Source organism: Lepisma saccharinum, chromosome 9 (assembly GCF_977018435.1).
Source record: "Lepisma saccharinum chromosome 9, izLepSacc3.1, whole genome shotgun sequence".
Classification (NCBI taxonomy): domain Eukaryota; kingdom Metazoa; phylum Arthropoda; class Insecta; order Zygentoma; family Lepismatidae; genus Lepisma; species Lepisma saccharinum.
The window spans coordinates 236,454-253,117 of record NC_139237.1 but is presented as its reverse complement, the minus strand read 5'-3'; the positions used below and the strand labels follow the sequence as shown (position 1 = coordinate 253,117).

At 47.6% G+C, this 16,664-nt stretch overlaps 7 protein-coding genes and 2 non-coding genes across 9 annotated transcripts; 3 read left to right on the top strand and 6 right to left on the bottom strand.

Moving 5' to 3' along the window:
• Positions 1–5,096: 5,096 nt before the first annotated feature.
• On the bottom strand, positions 5,097–5,215 carry LOC145993049 (5S ribosomal RNA). The gene has a single exon (XR_014442261.1). It is a non-coding gene; the product is annotated as a 5S ribosomal RNA (ribosomal RNA).
• Positions 5,216–7,426: 2,211 nt separating this feature from the next.
• Positions 7,427–7,837, bottom strand: LOC145992908 (histone H3). Its single transcript, XM_083129291.1, has one exon. It carries the CDS (start codon positions 7,835–7,837, stop codon positions 7,427–7,429), a length of 411 nt encoding a protein of 136 aa, XP_082985417.1.
• A 243-nt stretch (positions 7,838–8,080) lies between these two features.
• LOC145992907 (histone H4) lies at positions 8,081–8,392 on the top strand. The gene has a single exon (XM_083129289.1). It carries the CDS (start codon positions 8,081–8,083, stop codon positions 8,390–8,392), a length of 312 nt encoding a protein of 103 aa, XP_082985415.1.
• Positions 8,393–9,061: 669 nt separating this feature from the next.
• On the bottom strand, positions 9,062–9,436 carry LOC145992906 (histone H2A). Its single transcript, XM_083129288.1, has one exon. It carries the CDS (start codon positions 9,434–9,436, stop codon positions 9,062–9,064), a length of 375 nt encoding a protein of 124 aa, XP_082985414.1.
• A 200-nt stretch (positions 9,437–9,636) lies between these two features.
• On the top strand, positions 9,637–9,945 carry LOC145992905 (histone H2B-like). Its single transcript, XM_083129287.1, has one exon. The coding sequence runs from the start codon at positions 9,637–9,639 to the stop codon at positions 9,943–9,945; it is 309 nt and encodes a 102-aa protein (XP_082985413.1).
• A 2,218-nt stretch (positions 9,946–12,163) lies between these two features.
• Positions 12,164–12,282, bottom strand: LOC145993048 (5S ribosomal RNA). The gene has a single exon (XR_014442260.1). It is a non-coding gene; the product is annotated as a 5S ribosomal RNA (ribosomal RNA).
• A 2,211-nt stretch (positions 12,283–14,493) lies between these two features.
• On the bottom strand, positions 14,494–14,904 carry LOC145992904 (histone H3). Its single transcript, XM_083129286.1, has one exon. The coding sequence runs from the start codon at positions 14,902–14,904 to the stop codon at positions 14,494–14,496; it is 411 nt and encodes a 136-aa protein (XP_082985412.1).
• Positions 14,905–15,147: 243 nt separating this feature from the next.
• Positions 15,148–15,459, top strand: LOC145992903 (histone H4). Its single transcript, XM_083129285.1, has one exon. It carries the CDS (start codon positions 15,148–15,150, stop codon positions 15,457–15,459), a length of 312 nt encoding a protein of 103 aa, XP_082985411.1.
• Positions 15,460–16,128: 669 nt separating this feature from the next.
• Positions 16,129–16,503, bottom strand: LOC145992902 (histone H2A). The gene has a single exon (XM_083129284.1). It carries the CDS (start codon positions 16,501–16,503, stop codon positions 16,129–16,131), a length of 375 nt encoding a protein of 124 aa, XP_082985410.1.
• Between the last annotated feature and the right edge of the window lie 161 nt (positions 16,504–16,664).

The window sequence follows — 16,664 nt, the reverse complement described above, 5'->3', positions numbered from 1 at the left end:
TTTACTGGAGGTTTTCCTTGTGTGCCTAGATCTGGCCTCTTTGGTAGTGGTTTGAAATCCTCTGGTTTCGGCGGTGGTGGTGCTTTACCTTTCTTTAAGACGGTCACCCATCCTACTGGTGACCCAGCGTAACGCTGCTTTACTTTTTGGATTTCAAAATGGCGGCTGGTTCGTGATGGTCACCCATCCAGGTACTGTCCCGGCGTGACGCTGCTTGACATTTAGTTGGTCATCCTCACTGCAATCGAGGCATTTTGTGTATTCTTCTGGCCGGTTGTACATGTCCAAGCAGTTGAATGGTTGGGTTGCGGTGATGCTGCATCTTGTCCCAGAATTTGATTTTCTCTCTCATCATAAATTCAAAGAGTCTTTCCTGTTCTAGATCTTCATGAATTTGCACATTTGAAGTGAATCGGTCTGCTCCGTATATGATTCTCAGGGCTCTATTTTGGACCCGTTGAAGTGCTTCAAGGTGCCCTTTTGCACTGTGAAGCCATATTGCACAGGCGTAGGTGATGAAGGAGCGAATTACTTGTTTGAATACCCTGATCCTTATGCTGATGGGTAAGATCGGGCTTCGAAGAACTGGGAATAGTTGACCGATTCTTTGTGTTCCTCTATTTGCCACTTCTTTGAGGTGTTTTGCCAGCCAGTTTGGTGGTTTTGTTAAGTAGTATTGAATCGCCGCGAATGAGAGCGTCCGGGAGACACGTCTCGAAGCGCCATTGGTCCGTCTGATATCAACCGTCCTTTCTTAAAAACGAATCGACGGAGGTGGCGCCCATCGAGTGACGCCGAGGGACTGGTGGCTCCGAGCGCCGGCGTTGGACATGCTCTCTATCTAAATTTGGGGAAGGACCTTTCGGCACAGCAGCAATGCATAGAGAACATGACTGAATCCAGTACCAGACAGCAGGCAGCGAGAACACCGAGATTCCAGGATGGGAGGCAGCAGTCGGCGGAAATCGGCGGCAGTCAAGCATCGTGGAACTTCGGCGGCCCCATTGTCTAACTTTTTGGCGGGAAGGGGGGGGGGCGCGTGCGTGGATCCTAACGGTGACAACTAAGCGCACAGCCCAATTCAAAATTACACGTACCCCGGACGTACGTTCTCGTTCGCCTGCCGGACGAGAGGGCTCTGAAGCTCCAATCTCCCTCGGGGAAAGTGCCGGTCGCCGGCTTCCCAGTTGCAACAAGCTTGGTACCCGAAAAATCTCCGACTCTCTGATACCGAGGTATTTCCTTTTCAGGATTGCCAAAGTGAAGAGAAACTTAGCGAAAGAACGATTTGTCCATCGAAATTGTCAGAAAGTGCAGGATGTCCTTCTTAGGGCTGAAAGCACTCGTCGCTCAACGGCAAAACGGCCCTTCTTAGGACCAAAAAGCCGAAATCTCCGATGTTCCTTAGGGAAAAAGAAAAAACGGGACCAAGTGCAACTGACGATAGAGTTTTTTCCCCCTCCTTCTCAGGGGGGGGGGATATCTCGAAAAACCGGTAGCCGAAAACTCAACCGGGGGAGAAAGGAGTGCGTGGACCTGGGCAAAGAAGCGGATGCGGAGGAAAAGGACAGCGGACAGCAAAGGCAGATCAAAACCGACCGGGTTGGTGGCCCTCAGAAGGGCCTTTCCACCCAAAGTCTGTCGGGGAGTGGTGACCCCCGGCAGCACCCCCCGACTGCTGTGCGCCCTCGGGCGTAGGGGACCATGTGTTCTTTCGTGTCATCGGTTTTAGGGCTAGGCCGGTGATAATTACCCCGACTCGGAAATGGACCTAAGGGGTATAGGAAGGCACATGGGCACAAAGGTGGTTCCCCCGTAGCAGCAGTCACCCACACTGCAATGACGTAAGCTCTGGGTGTGGTTATTACCGATACCCCGCAAGGGGACAGATTTCAGACCGGCCTCGGCCGTCGGACTGGTCCTACGAGAAGTCACTCGCCCCTAAGGCAATGAAAAGCCAATGCTGTCTTAAATCCCGATCTGAAGCAAAAGTAACAATGCCCGGAGAAACAGACGAGTTCTCTCTAACGGACAGACATCCCAAGCAACGACTTCTCCTCTCTTTCACGCAGACGTCTTTGGCAGTTAACTTCCGATGCGGCTTTTTTCGGCTTTAATTCAAAATTCATTTTCGATGTTTGTTTCAAATAAGGTTGTAAGTCGGAATGAGTAGGTCCAACTAACACACAGATTTGCAGAGAGCCTTCGGGCTTTACCTACCTGCCCTTCCAAATTCCCGACTCCATCCTCCCCGTAAGGATAGGAACCAATAGGGTGTGTGTTTTTTAGCCCCCCTTCAACGTGGGTTTTTTTCACACACCAGTATCTAGATGAAGCTGTTATTCCAAGACATCCGAGGTTTTGTCTGCTTGCAGAATTTTATCCTCGGGAGCTTCCCTTCTATTTCTCTTTTTTGTCTCTTGTAGTTTTTTCTGTCTGTCTAATTTTCGCCGTCTGGTAAAAATCCTCTTTCCATAGGGTTGAAACCAGATTTAGTTAAAGTATTCGATGTCCCACGTAGGTAGATTTGCATACTAGTGCATGCCTGCATGGAATGGAGGTTTCCCCGAGGGAGAAATCCGGCTGGACTGGATCTATCCCGAAGGGAAGATTGTACCTAGGCAAAAGACCGAACATGAGGCTATAATGTGCTTGGAGAGTGCATTAGTGTTTCAGGCGAGGTCTGCGCCTTTCGGTATGGTTGCCGGTTGACTTAGGTCGGGCACCACTCACCCCCGCGAGCTCCTTTGGGGGCGGGGTTTTTTTCTTTCTTTCTTTTTTTTTTTTTTTTTTTTTTTTGCTCGCTCATTACAACAAGCGATCGACCATCACCAGCAGGGAGATCCAGACGGCCGTTCGGCTGCTCCTCCCCGGTGAACTGGCCAAGCACGCCGTCAGTGAAGGCACCAAGGCCGTGACTAAGTACACCAGCTCAAAGTAAACTCAAGGAAATAATTACCTTGCCGAAAAAGGCCCTTTTTAGGGCCAAAAATTGAATCTTGGAATTGGACGAACTTGTCTACCACCCCTCCGAAACGTACACTTACATAACCTAACGATATCTCAGCCTGCAAGCGAGAAGATTTTTGACCTTACGTATATATAAAAAAAAAATGCTTTTAAGGTACGACCTTAACCAGCACGTAATTTACAAAAATAGGCTAAATTTCCAAATTTTTTAGTTTCTTTTGCTGAATAGGACTTTTAGAGTTACATTTGGACAAAATGCCACTGCAAAAAAATAACCTAAGACCTTGGAACAATTATTGATTCGGCGCATTATTATTTTGGATGAACACATAAAATAAACTTGTATATTTAACAAAAATAACTTTCAGGTTTCTATTTCACAATTGTACGTTTGTTACTAGAGTATGGCAGTGAAAGGTACACACAGATTAATATCTGCATATACTCGGTTGGGTTACATTAGGTTAGGTTTTGTTAGGTCGTGATTTTATTTCATTTTTCGTGTTTTCCTTCATTTTACTTTCAAAATTACTTTCAGTTTTCTCCACGAGCAGGGAAAAAGGAAGAGTTTGGCAGTCACATTCATAATTTGCACTAAAAGGGCTCACTTAACTTCTATGAAAGGGTGAGAACTGGTACGCTCAACGAAGTGTGACATTTGGCGGGAACCGTTGCATTTGAAATCGGTTACTCCAAGAATTGATCTGAACGTTGTTTCCAGAGGGCGGCGGCATCGGGGGGGGGGGGGGTGGAACTTCAACTTACGATCCCGGAAGATTAGCATTTTTTTGTTCAGTTAGGGGTGGGGTTCGAACGCCTACATGCCTCCATTCGGTATCATTACATGCTGACTACACAACGAAAGTGTACGCGAATTTTTGAAGAGGAACCAAAGTTGTCTTACGCAAGGTCCTTTTTCCAGGAATTTGTCTCGCGTTCGTCTGAACCCAGATCCTCTGGGAGGTTAGGTTACGTTGACATGGCAAAAAAAAATGTTCATTCCATCCTATGCATTAATATTAGGGGTGTGCGGGATCCCGAAAAGTCGGGACCGGGGGGGGGATCCTGTCCCGATCCCGACTTCGGGAAATGACTTCCCGACTCCCGACCAGTCGAGAAATACCGAATGGTCATTTTATCGTTAATTCGTTTGCTGCAAAAAGTAACGGTTATGTAACGGTCTGCTGCCAAAAGTAACGATTTCGTAACCGTCTGCTGCCAAAAGTAACGGTTTTGTAACCGTTCCCTGCTAAAACTAACAGTTTCGTAACCGTTTACTGCCAAAAGTAACCGTTTCGTAACAGTTTACTGCCAAAAGTAACCGTTTTGTAACAGTTTACTGACAAAAGTAACCGTTTTGTAACAGTTTACTGACAAAAGTAACAGTTTCGTAACCGTTTGCTGCCAAAAGTAACCGTTCCGACCAGGACCTTCCCCACTTGCCTTCTGCTAAATTGTCCACTAGCGGGGACACTTTCACATCACTGCACTGATCGAGCATTCCCTTTCCGAAGGGAAAAGACGCGAGATTTGACATGCATCGGTTGAAACAGAACCTCGGTTTACGTGTCCTCGCCAACGAGTATGCGACATTTCCAATTCTTTATTCTGCGTGTGCACACCCCCCCCCCCCGCCCCGGTGCGTTTCGGGCGAAATTGCCAACGGATCAGGGTTGCCGGGCCGGGACTATCCCTTTAGCGAACGCCTCCTTCCACGGCGATGGCATTTTGCAAAAAAATAAAAACGCCCAAAAAAAACACACTCCCTGCAACCGCCGGCACGTATCCTCGCCGAAAACTACCAACGCCGGGCTCTTCGGGGAGCGACGCGGCGGATCCGCCGGGCAGGGGAGCGCTCGCTCCCCGCCGGGATTATGGCGGCCGCCGGTAATAAGAACGCACCCTGCAACCCCGCAAGCCCCAAAAAACAGAAGAAAGTCGCCTTCCCCGATATTCATATATACTAATATACATTCTTCACTTATATTATTATTATTATTTGATGACAGGTATATTGAAAAAAAAAAAAAAAAAAAAAAAAAAGCGATTCTGCAAAAACTGTCGGTGATTGATTGGCTTCAATTCACAAATAAAAGGCCACTATGAACCTTGAAAAAGAAAAAGGATGCCAACAGCACCTGGTGTTCCCAGGCGGTCACCCATCCAAGTACTGACCAGGCCCGACGCTGCTTGACTTCGGTGATCGGACGAGAACCGGTATATTCAGCGTGGTATGGCCGTTGGCGAAAGATACTGCTTTCGGTAAGGTACATATAGTCCAACTTCTCGTTTTCGGGGAAATGTCTCGTCTCGTGGGCACTGCCAAGAACGTGTAGAAGAAACATAACAAATAATTATACATTTCATTGTAGTCATAGTGAGAAATGTGCTTTAACACCCTTCCAGAGATGTGTGAACATAAAAGCTACAAGATAGAGAAGAAGAAAATTTAGTGCAGTGAATAAAAGTGAATCTCATGACCAACCTTTTTGATTCCACACTATATACCCAGGACCTAACAACGAAAAAGTGATTGGGCTCGGTTAGTTCGTATGAACTTTCCAGCCTGATCATTACCAGTGCGTAGTTATATATATATATATATATATATATATATATACTCTCCAGCCTAGCTATTTCCTATTTTTGTGCTATCTTCGGACAACTTCATCGAGTTCTCGAATACGCGCTATTCCCACAAACCAAAGTAGGCAACGGGCACCTCGACACAAACTATTACATTATTATTATTTATCGGCGGAGAGCAGGAAGGGCCGCGCTAACTTTCGGTGCAAATGGCTGCTTTCGAATCGAACCACAGTCCTCATGCGATAGATTTTCGCCTATAAACGAAATTAAAGGCTATACATTGGAAGTAGGCCAGCTTCGTTCAAACACAGGCGTGTGCGACACACGCTACTTCGGAGATTGGCTTGAGAGGCCTGTCGTATGCTCAAGGCACCTGATTCTCAGCAAGAGAATAGGGGAAGGATTGAACTTCCATCTCCTCCGTGCAACCGACGCACCTTCTACCTTTTCTCAGAGAAAACTAAGGAAATCACGGGCATATGGAGGTCGCGCGTACACCTACGGTGAGTTTGACACGAAGGAAGCGAGGAACGTGGAAGTCGTGGGGACGGACTGCGGCACTTCACGGCTACTTCAAAGTTTCCGGAACGTACCCAACAACGAGGGATGCTGGTGCTCTCTAGCTCAGCACTGAAAAAATTAATCTTGGAAAGAGGAGGAAACACACTTACCGTTGTGGCAACTACAAACTTCAGTTTGCTTCGGCCCGCCTGAGAGCTGCTCTCGCTCCGGTCCGCGCTCCGAGAGAAAAGGGGGTCGAAACCTCGGCGCGGGGATTCATTTTCGTTCCGAAAAGAGCGTAGATATGGCAGATACGGCATCAGCTCCCTCAGCCCCGACGGCGGCTTCGCCCAAGAAGTCCTCGAAGGCGAAAAAGCCGAGAACGGCTCCTTCCCATCCCAGGACATCCGAGATGGTGAACAACGCTATCAAGAACTTGAAGGAGCGCGGAGGCTCTTCCCTGCAGGCCATCAAGAAGTACATCACCCAGAACTACAAGGTCGACGCCGAGAAGCTCGCGCCCTTCATCAAGAAGTACCTGAGGAGCGCCGTGGCATCAGGTTCTTTGGTGCAAACCAAAGGAAAGGGTGCCTCCGGATCTTTCAAACTCAGCGCTTCGTCGCTGAAGGAGAAACCGGAAAGCGGGGCTGTTTCCAAGACCAAACGCTCGGCTCCCAAGGAGAAGAAACCGGCAAAGAAAGCTGCCCCGGCCAAGCGACCAAAGAAGACCGGCGAAAAGAAGAAGGCACCTGTTGCAAAGCCAAAGAAGTCTCCATCGAAAGTGAAAAAGGCAAAGACGCCCAAGAAACCAAAGGCGCCAAAGCCAAAGAAGGCTGCCAAGCCCAAGGCAGCAAAGAAGGCTGCACCAAAAAAGAAGTAAAATGGTTGAGCACGCAAGTGTTCCCCATAAAAAGGTCCTTCTGAGGACCATCAAAATTCTCCTGGAAGGAGCGAATTTGCACGATCACTCAATCTTATAACCTTTCCTTTCATCGGACACGGTGTCATCCTTTCCCTTCCATCCATGCATTTTCTTTTTTAAAAAAATGAAAGCAATACACTAGTCACATTATGTCGTCATAATTTGTTTGACTTCGTTTCCATCGATTCTATGAAATGAACTGCGAGTAAGATATTAGATTTAAAGATTTAGCGAGAGCTTTATTATTAAAACTGAATATTCATGAAATATCGCCCAATTGCTTCGGCATTATTATTTTAAATAACTTTTGGATAAACGCGAGGATAGGGATGGAATTGACAATAATAATAAAAAATAAAGAGAGATACGACCAAAACGTACTTTCCAAGTAGGATTTGTGGTCCTCAAAAGGACCGATTGTTTGCCAAGGGCAGCGGAATGCGCTTAAGCACGCTCTCCACGAATGCGGCGGGCGAGCTGGATGTCCTTTGGCATGATAGTGACACGCTTAGCGTGGATGGCACACAAGTTGGTATCTTCGAAGAGACCGACGAGGTAAGCCTCGCTGGCCTCCTGGAGAGCCATGACTGCGGAACTCTGGAAGCGCAAGTCGGTCTTGAAATCTTGAGCGATCTCGCGGACGAGACGCTGGAAAGGAAGCTTCCTGATGAGCAACTCGGTGCTCTTCTGGTAGCGACGGATTTCTCGAAGAGCCACGGTACCTGGCCTGTACCTATGGGGCTTCTTCACTCCTCCGGTGGCGGGAGCGCTCTTCCTAGCTGCCTTTGTGGCGAGCTGCTTCCTTGGGGCCTTGCCTCCGGTGGATTTTCGTGCAGTTTGCTTAGTCCGGGCCATTGTCGCGTGCTTGTCCTAAGCGTTTCCGTTTCAAACAATCGCGCCAACCAAAAATCATGCCTTTATATGCTTTGCCCTGAAAGGTGCCGTGCATGCTCCTGATTCGTGAAATCAAACCGAAAAGCGGATTTCCCATTGGCTCCCGCCATTCTGCCCCCCTCTGTCGAAGGCGTACAAAACTGAGCCGGCTCGCCGGGAAGGCTTCATTCTCATCTTTCGAATCCACGTACGTGCACTGCAGAAATGACAGGCAGAGGTAAAGGAGGAAAGGGACTCGGCAAAGGAGGTGCCAAGCGCCACCGTAAAGTTCTCCGAGACAACATCCAGGGTATCACCAAGCCCGCCATCCGCCGTCTTGCCCGGCGAGGAGGTGTGAAGCGAATCTCCGGTCTCATCTACGAAGAGACACGCGGCGTCCTCAAGGTGTTCTTGGAGAACGTTATCCGCGATGCCGTCACCTACACGGAGCACGCCAAGAGGAAAACCGTAACCGCCATGGACGTCGTGTACGCACTCAAACGTCAAGGCAGAACCTTGTACGGTTTCGGAGGTTAAGGGCTCTAGTTTGCCTGTCCTCCATCTTGAAAAATCGGCCCTTCTAAGGGCCACAAATCTTTTCTTTGAGGAAGGAAATGTCAGCTTTCAACTTTCCCCGAACCTTACCCCCTGATCCCAGCCTCGATTCGAACGATTTCTCTCGTCTCGAGTTCATAATGACATAAGAATGATTGAAATAATTGAGAATTCAACAAAAAATATTCACGCGAGGACTCTCAGCATTCGCTAGATGACTACCCACCCTTCGTTCGTCGTTTAGCAAAGCAAAAGAAATTTATGTGAAATTCAGATTGCTTCTGTCAAATTATAACATCAATTAATATAACTCAGGCGAACATATATATATATTTTTTATTATTATTATTTTCAGTGCAGCTTGACTCCACCGAAAACAAAACACACGTCATAATCTCTATGCTATCAAAATTTACAAGATGTATACGTACAGGTAAGCCACTATTCTCTGACATTATCGGAAATAGGCAAAAAACATTGAATCAACACAGGATTTGCATGCCAAGTTACATGGATTGTCAGTCCTGATTAGACTACAGACTTCAAACTTGAAAACTTAAAAAAATGGAGTAGACAATGACCCTTTCCTAAGGTAATTGGTGGCCCTTACAAGGGCCGATTTGCTAGAAGCTGAGGGGGTAGGGTGTCAGCTTAAGCTTTCTTCTCGGTTTTCTTGGGAAGAAGGACCGCCTGGATGTTGGGCAGCACGCCACCCTGGGCGATCGTGACCCCAGAAAGGAGCTTGTTCAACTCCTCGTCGTTTCTGATGGCCAACTGCAAGTGACGGGGGATGATCCTGGTCTTCTTGTTATCGCGAGCAGCATTGCCGGCCAACTCCAAGACTTCGGCTGCCAAATATTCCATGACGGCGGCCAGGTAAACCGGTGCACCGGCACCGACACGTTCGGCATAATTGCCCTTTCGCAAAAGTCGGTGGATTCTGCCGACGGGGAACTGAAGTCCGGCTCGGCTGGAGCGAGACTTGCTCTTTCCCTTCACTTTTCCTCCCTTTCCGCGTCCAGACATGATGATCTCTTGCTATCGATACAACGTGAAAACACAAATTTTTGCCAGCCAGTTTGGTGGTTTTGTTAAGTAGTATTGAATCGCCGCGAATGAGAGCGTCCGGGAGACACGTCTCGAAGCGCCATTGGTCCGTCTGATATCAACCGTCCTTTCTTAAAAACGAATCGACGGAGGTGGCGCCCATCGAGTCTGTCTGCAACATGCCGCCAAAGACAAGTGGAAAAGCCGCCAAAAAGGCCGGAAAGGCCCAGAAGAACATCTCCAAGGGAGACAAAAAGAAGAAGCGGAGGAGGAAGGAGAGCTACGCAATTTACATCTACAAGGTGTTGAAGCAAGTTCACCCTGACACCGGCATCTCCAGCAAGGCGATGAGCATCATGAACAGCTTCGTCAACGACATCTTCGAGCGCATTGCCGCCGAAGCTTCCAGGCTCGCTCATTACAACAAGCGATCGACCATCACCAGCAGGGAGATCCAGACGGCCGTTCGGCTGCTCCCTCCCCGGTGAACTGGCCAAGCACGCCGTCAGTGAAGGCACCAAGGCCGTGACTAAGTACACCAGCTCAAAGTAAACTCAAGGAAATAATTACCTTGCCGAAAAAGGCCCTTTTTAGGGCCAAAAATTGAATCTTGGAATTGGACGAACTTGTCTACCACCCCTCCGAAACGTACACTTACATAACCTAACGATATCTCAGCCTGCAAGCGAGAAGATTTTTGACCTTACGTATATATAAAAAAAAATGCTTTTAAGGTACGACCTTAACCAGCACGTAATTTACAAAAATAGGCTAAATTTCCAAATTTTTTAGTTTCTTTTGCTGAATAGGACTTTTAGAGTTACATTTGGACAAAATGCCACTGCAAAAAAATAACCTAAGACTTGGAACAATTATTGATTCGGCGCATTATTATTTTGGATGAACACATAAAATAAACTTGTATATTTAACAAAAATAACTTTCAGGTTTCTATTTCACAATTGTACGTTTGTTACTAGAGTATGGCAGTGAAAGGTACACACAGATTAATATCTGCATATACTCGGTTGGGTTACATTAGGTTAGGTTTTGTTAGGTCGTGATTTTATTTCATTTTTCGTGTTTTCCTTCATTTTACTTTCAAAATTACTTTCAGTTTTCTCCACGAGCAGGGAAAAAGGAAGAGTTTGGCAGTCACATTCATAATTTGCACTAAAAGGGCTCACTTAACTTCTATGAAAGGGTGAGAACTGGTACGCTCAACGAAGTGTGACATTTGGCGGGAACCGTTGCATTTGAAATCGGTTACTCCAAGAATTGATCTGAACGTTGTTTCCCGAGGGCGGCGGCATCGGGGGGGGGGGGGGGGTGGAACTTCAACTTACGATCCCGGAAGATTAGCATTTTTTTGTTCAGTTAGGGGTGGGGTTCGAACGCCTACATGCCTCCATTCGGTATCATTACATGCTGACTACACAACGAAAGTGTACGCGAATTTTTGAAGAGGAACCAAAGTTGTCTTACGCAAGGTCCTTTTTCCAGGAATTTGTCTCGCGTTCGTCTGAACCCAGATCCTCTGGGAGGTTAGGTTACGTTGACATGGCAAAAAAAAATGTTCATTCCATCCTATGCATTAATATTAGGGGTGTGCGGGATCCCGAAAAGTCGGGACCGGGGGGGGGATCCTGTCCCGATCCCGACTTCGGGAAATGACTTCCCGACTCCCGACCAGTCGAGAAATACCGAATGGTCATTTTATCGTTAATTCGTTTGCTGCAAAAAGTAACGGTTATGTAACGGTCTGCTGCCAAAAGTAACGATTTCGTAACCGTCTGCTGCCAAAAGTAACGGTTTTGTAACCGTTCCCTGCTAAAACTAACAGTTTCGTAACCGTTTACTGCCAAAAGTAACCGTTTCGTAACAGTTTACTGCCAAAAGTAACCGTTTTGTAACAGTTTACTGACAAAAGTAACCGTTTTGTAACAGTTTACTGACAAAAGTAACAGTTTCGTAACCGTTTGCTGCCAAAAGTAACCGTTCCGACCAGGACCTTCCCCACTTGCCTTCTGCTAAATTGTCCACTAGCGGGGACACTTTCACATCACTGCACTGATCGAGCATTCCCTTTCCGAAGGGAAAAGACGCGAGATTTGACATGCATCGGTTGAAACAGAACCTCGGTTTACGTGTCCTCGCCAACGAGTATGCGACATTTCCAATTCTTTATTCTGCGTGTGCACACCCCCCCCCCCCGCCCCGGTGCGTTTCGGGCGAAATTGCCAACGGATCAGGGTTGCCGGGCCGGGACTATCCCTTTAGCGAACGCCTCCTTCCACGGCGATGGCATTTTGCAAAAAAATAAAAACGCCCAAAAAAAACACACTCCCTGCAACCGCCGGCACGTATCCTCGCCGAAAACTACCAACGCCGGGCTCTTCGGGGAGCGACGCGGCGGATCCGCCGGGCAGGGGAGCGCTCGCTCCCCGCCGGGATTATGGCGGCCGCCGGTAATAAGAACGCACCCTGCAACCCCGCAAGCCCCAAAAAACAGAAGAAAGTCGCCTTCCCCGATATTCATATATACTAATATACATTCTTCACTTATATTATTATTATTATTTGATGACAGGTATATTGAAAAAAAAAAAAAAAAAAAAAAAAAGCGATTCTGCAAAAACTGTCGGTGATTGATTGGCTTCAATTCACAAATAAAAGGCCACTATGAACCTTGAAAAAGAAAAAGGATGCCAACAGCACCTGGTGTTCCCAGGCGGTCACCCATCCAAGTACTGACCAGGCCCGACGCTGCTTGACTTCGGTGATCGGACGAGAACCGGTATATTCAGCGTGGTATGGCCGTTGGCGAAAGATACTGCTTTCGGTAAGGTACATATAGTCCAACTTCTCGTTTTCGGGGAAATGTCTCGTCTCGTGGGCACTGCCAAGAACGTGTAGAAGAAACATAACAAATAATTATACATTTCATTGTAGTCATAGTGAGAAATGTGCTTTAACACCCTTCCAGAGATGTGTGAACATAAAAGCTACAAGATAGAGAAGAAGAAAATTTAGTGCAGTGAATAAAAGTGAATCTCATGACCAACCTTTTTGATTCCACACTATATACCCAGGACCTAACAACGAAAAAGTGATTGGGCTCGGTTAGTTCGTATGAACTTTCCAGCCTGATCATTACCAGTGCGTAGTTATATATATATATATATATATATATATATATACTCTCCAGCCTAGCTATTTCCTATTTTTGTGCTATCTTCGGACAACTTCATCGAGTTCTCGAATACGCGCTATTCCCACAAACCAAAGTAGGCAACGGGCACCTCGACACAAACTATTACATTATTATTATTTATCGGCGGAGAGCAGGAAGGGCCGCGCTAACTTTCGGTGCAAATGGCTGCTTTCGAATCGAACCACAGTCCTCATGCGATAGATTTTCGCCTATAAACGAAATTAAAGGCTATACATTGGAAGTAGGCCAGCTTCGTTCAAACACAGGCGTGTGCGACACACGCTACTTCGGAGATTGGCTTGAGAGGCCTGTCGTATGCTCAAGGCACCTGATTCTCAGCAAGAGAATAGGGGAAGGATTGAACTTCCATCTCCTCCGTGCAACCGACGCACCTTCTACCTTTTCTCAGAGAAAACTAAGGAAATCACGGGCATATGGAGGTCGCGCGTACACCTACGGTGAGTTTGACACGAAGGAAGCGAGGAACGTGGAAGTCGTGGGGACGGACTGCGGCACTTCACGGCTACTTCAAAGTTTCCGGAACGTACCCAACAACGAGGGATGCTGGTGCTCTCTAGCTCAGCACTGAAAAAATTAATCTTGGAAAGAGGAGGAAACACACTTACCGTTGTGGCAACTACAAACTTCAGTTTGCTTCGGCCCGCCTGAGAGCTGCTCTCGCTCCGGTCCGCGCTCCGAGAGAAAAGGGGGTCGAAACCTCGGCGCGGGGATTCATTTTCGTTCCGAAAAGAGCGTAGATATGGCAGATACGGCATCAGCTCCCTCAGCCCCGACGGCGGCTTCGCCCAAGAAGTCCTCGAAGGCGAAAAAGCCGAGAACGGCTCCTTCCCATCCCAGGACATCCGAGATGGTGAACAACGCTATCAAGAACTTGAAGGAGCGCGGAGGCTCTTCCCTGCAGGCCATCAAGAAGTACATCACCCAGAACTACAAGGTCGACGCCGAGAAGCTCGCGCCCTTCATCAAGAAGTACCTGAGGAGCGCCGTGGCATCAGGTTCTTTGGTGCAAACCAAAGGAAAGGGTGCCTCCGGATCTTTCAAACTCAGCGCTTCGTCGCTGAAGGAGAAACCGGAAAGCGGGGCTGTTTCCAAGACCAAACGCTCGGCTCCCAAGGAGAAGAAACCGGCAAAGAAAGCTGCCCCGGCCAAGCGACCAAAGAAGACCGGCGAAAAGAAGAAGGCACCTGTTGCAAAGCCAAAGAAGTCTCCATCGAAAGTGAAAAAGGCAAAGACGCCCAAGAAACCAAAGGCGCCAAAGCCAAAGAAGGCTGCCAAGCCCAAGGCAGCAAAGAAGGCTGCACCAAAAAAGAAGTAAAATGGTTGAGCACGCAAGTGTTCCCCATAAAAAGGTCCTTCTGAGGACCATCAAAATTCTCCTGGAAGGAGCGAATTTGCACGATCACTCAATCTTATAACCTTTCCTTTCATCGGACACGGTGTCATCCTTTCCCTTCCATCCATGCATTTTCTTTTTTAAAAAAATGAAAGCAATACACTAGTCACATTATGTCGTCATAATTTGTTTGACTTCGTTTCCATCGATTCTATGAAATGAACTGCGAGTAAGATATTAGATTTAAAGATTTAGCGAGAGCTTTATTATTAAAACTGAATATTCATGAAATATCGCCCAATTGCTTCGGCATTATTATTTTAAATAACTTTTGGATAAACGCGAGGATAGGGATGGAATTGACAATAATAATAAAAAATAAAGAGAGATACGACCAAAACGTACTTTCCAAGTAGGATTTGTGGTCCTCAAAAGGACCGATTGTTTGCCAAGGGCAGCGGAATGCGCTTAAGCACGCTCTCCACGAATGCGGCGGGCGAGCTGGATGTCCTTTGGCATGATAGTGACACGCTTAGCGTGGATGGCACACAAGTTGGTATCTTCGAAGAGACCGACGAGGTAAGCCTCGCTGGCCTCCTGGAGAGCCATGACTGCGGAACTCTGGAAGCGCAAGTCGGTCTTGAAATCTTGAGCGATCTCGCGGACGAGACGCTGGAAAGGAAGCTTCCTGATGAGCAACTCGGTGCTCTTCTGGTAGCGACGGATTTCTCGAAGAGCCACGGTACCTGGCCTGTACCTATGGGGCTTCTTCACTCCTCCGGTGGCGGGAGCGCTCTTCCTAGCTGCCTTTGTGGCGAGCTGCTTCCTTGGGGCCTTGCCTCCGGTGGATTTTCGTGCAGTTTGCTTAGTCCGGGCCATTGTCGCGTGCTTGTCCTAAGCGTTTCCGTTTCAAACAATCGCGCCAACCAAAAATCATGCCTTTATATGCTTTGCCCTGAAAGGTGCCGTGCATGCTCCTGATTCGTGAAATCAAACCGAAAAGCGGATTTCCCATTGGCTCCCGCCATTCTGCCCCCCTCTGTCGAAGGCGTACAAAACTGAGCCGGCTCGCCGGGAAGGCTTCATTCTCATCTTTCGAATCCACGTACGTGCACTGCAGAAATGACAGGCAGAGGTAAAGGAGGAAAGGGACTCGGCAAAGGAGGTGCCAAGCGCCACCGTAAAGTTCTCCGAGACAACATCCAGGGTATCACCAAGCCCGCCATCCGCCGTCTTGCCCGGCGAGGAGGTGTGAAGCGAATCTCCGGTCTCATCTACGAAGAGACACGCGGCGTCCTCAAGGTGTTCTTGGAGAACGTTATCCGCGATGCCGTCACCTACACGGAGCACGCCAAGAGGAAAACCGTAACCGCCATGGACGTCGTGTACGCACTCAAACGTCAAGGCAGAACCTTGTACGGTTTCGGAGGTTAAGGGCTCTAGTTTGCCTGTCCTCCATCTTGAAAAATCGGCCCTTCTAAGGGCCACAAATCTTTTCTTTGAGGAAGGAAATGTCAGCTTTCAACTTTCCCCGAACCTTACCCCCTGATCCCAGCCTCGATTCGAACGATTTCTCTCGTCTCGAGTTCATAATGACATAAGAATGATTGAAATAATTGAGAATTCAACAAAAAATATTCACGCGAGGACTCTCAGCATTCGCTAGATGACTACCCACCCTTCGTTCGTCGTTTAGCAAAGCAAAAGAAATTTATGTGAAATTCAGATTGCTTCTGTCAAATTATAACATCAATTAATATAACTCAGGCGAACATATATATATATTTTTTATTATTATTATTTTCAGTGCAGCTTGACTCCACCGAAAACAAAACACACGTCATAATCTCTATGCTATCAAAATTTACAAGATGTATACGTACAGGTAAGCCACTATTCTCTGACATTATCGGAAATAGGCAAAAAACATTGAATCAACACAGGATTTGCATGCCAAGTTACATGGATTGTCAGTCCTGATTAGACTACAGACTTCAAACTTGAAAACTTAAAAAAATGGAGTAGACAATGACCCTTTCCTAAGGTAATTGGTGGCCCTTACAAGGGCCGATTTGCTAGAAGCTGAGGGGGTAGGGTGTCAGCTTAAGCTTTCTTCTCGGTTTTCTTGGGAAGAAGGACCGCCTGGATGTTGGGCAGCACGCCACCCTGGGCGATCGTGACCCCAGAAAGGAGCTTGTTCAACTCCTCGTCGTTTCTGATGGCCAACTGCAAGTGACGGGGGATGATCCTGGTCTTCTTGTTATCGCGAGCAGCATTGCCGGCCAACTCCAAGACTTCGGCTGCCAAATATTCCATGACGGCGGCCAGGTAAACCGGTGCACCGGCACCGACACGTTCGGCATAATTGCCCTTTCGCAAAAGTCGGTGGATTCTGCCGACGGGGAACTGAAGTCCGGCTCGGCTGGAGCGAGACTTGCTCTTTCCCTTCACTTTTCCTCCCTTTCCGCGTCCAGACATGATGATCTCTTGCTATCGATACAACGTGAAAACACAAATTTTTGCCAGCCAGTTTGGTGGTTTTGTTAAGTAGTATTGAATCGCCGCGAATGAGAGCGTCCGGGAGACACGTCTCGAAGCGCCATTGGTCCGTCTGATATCAACCGTCCTTTCTTAAAAAC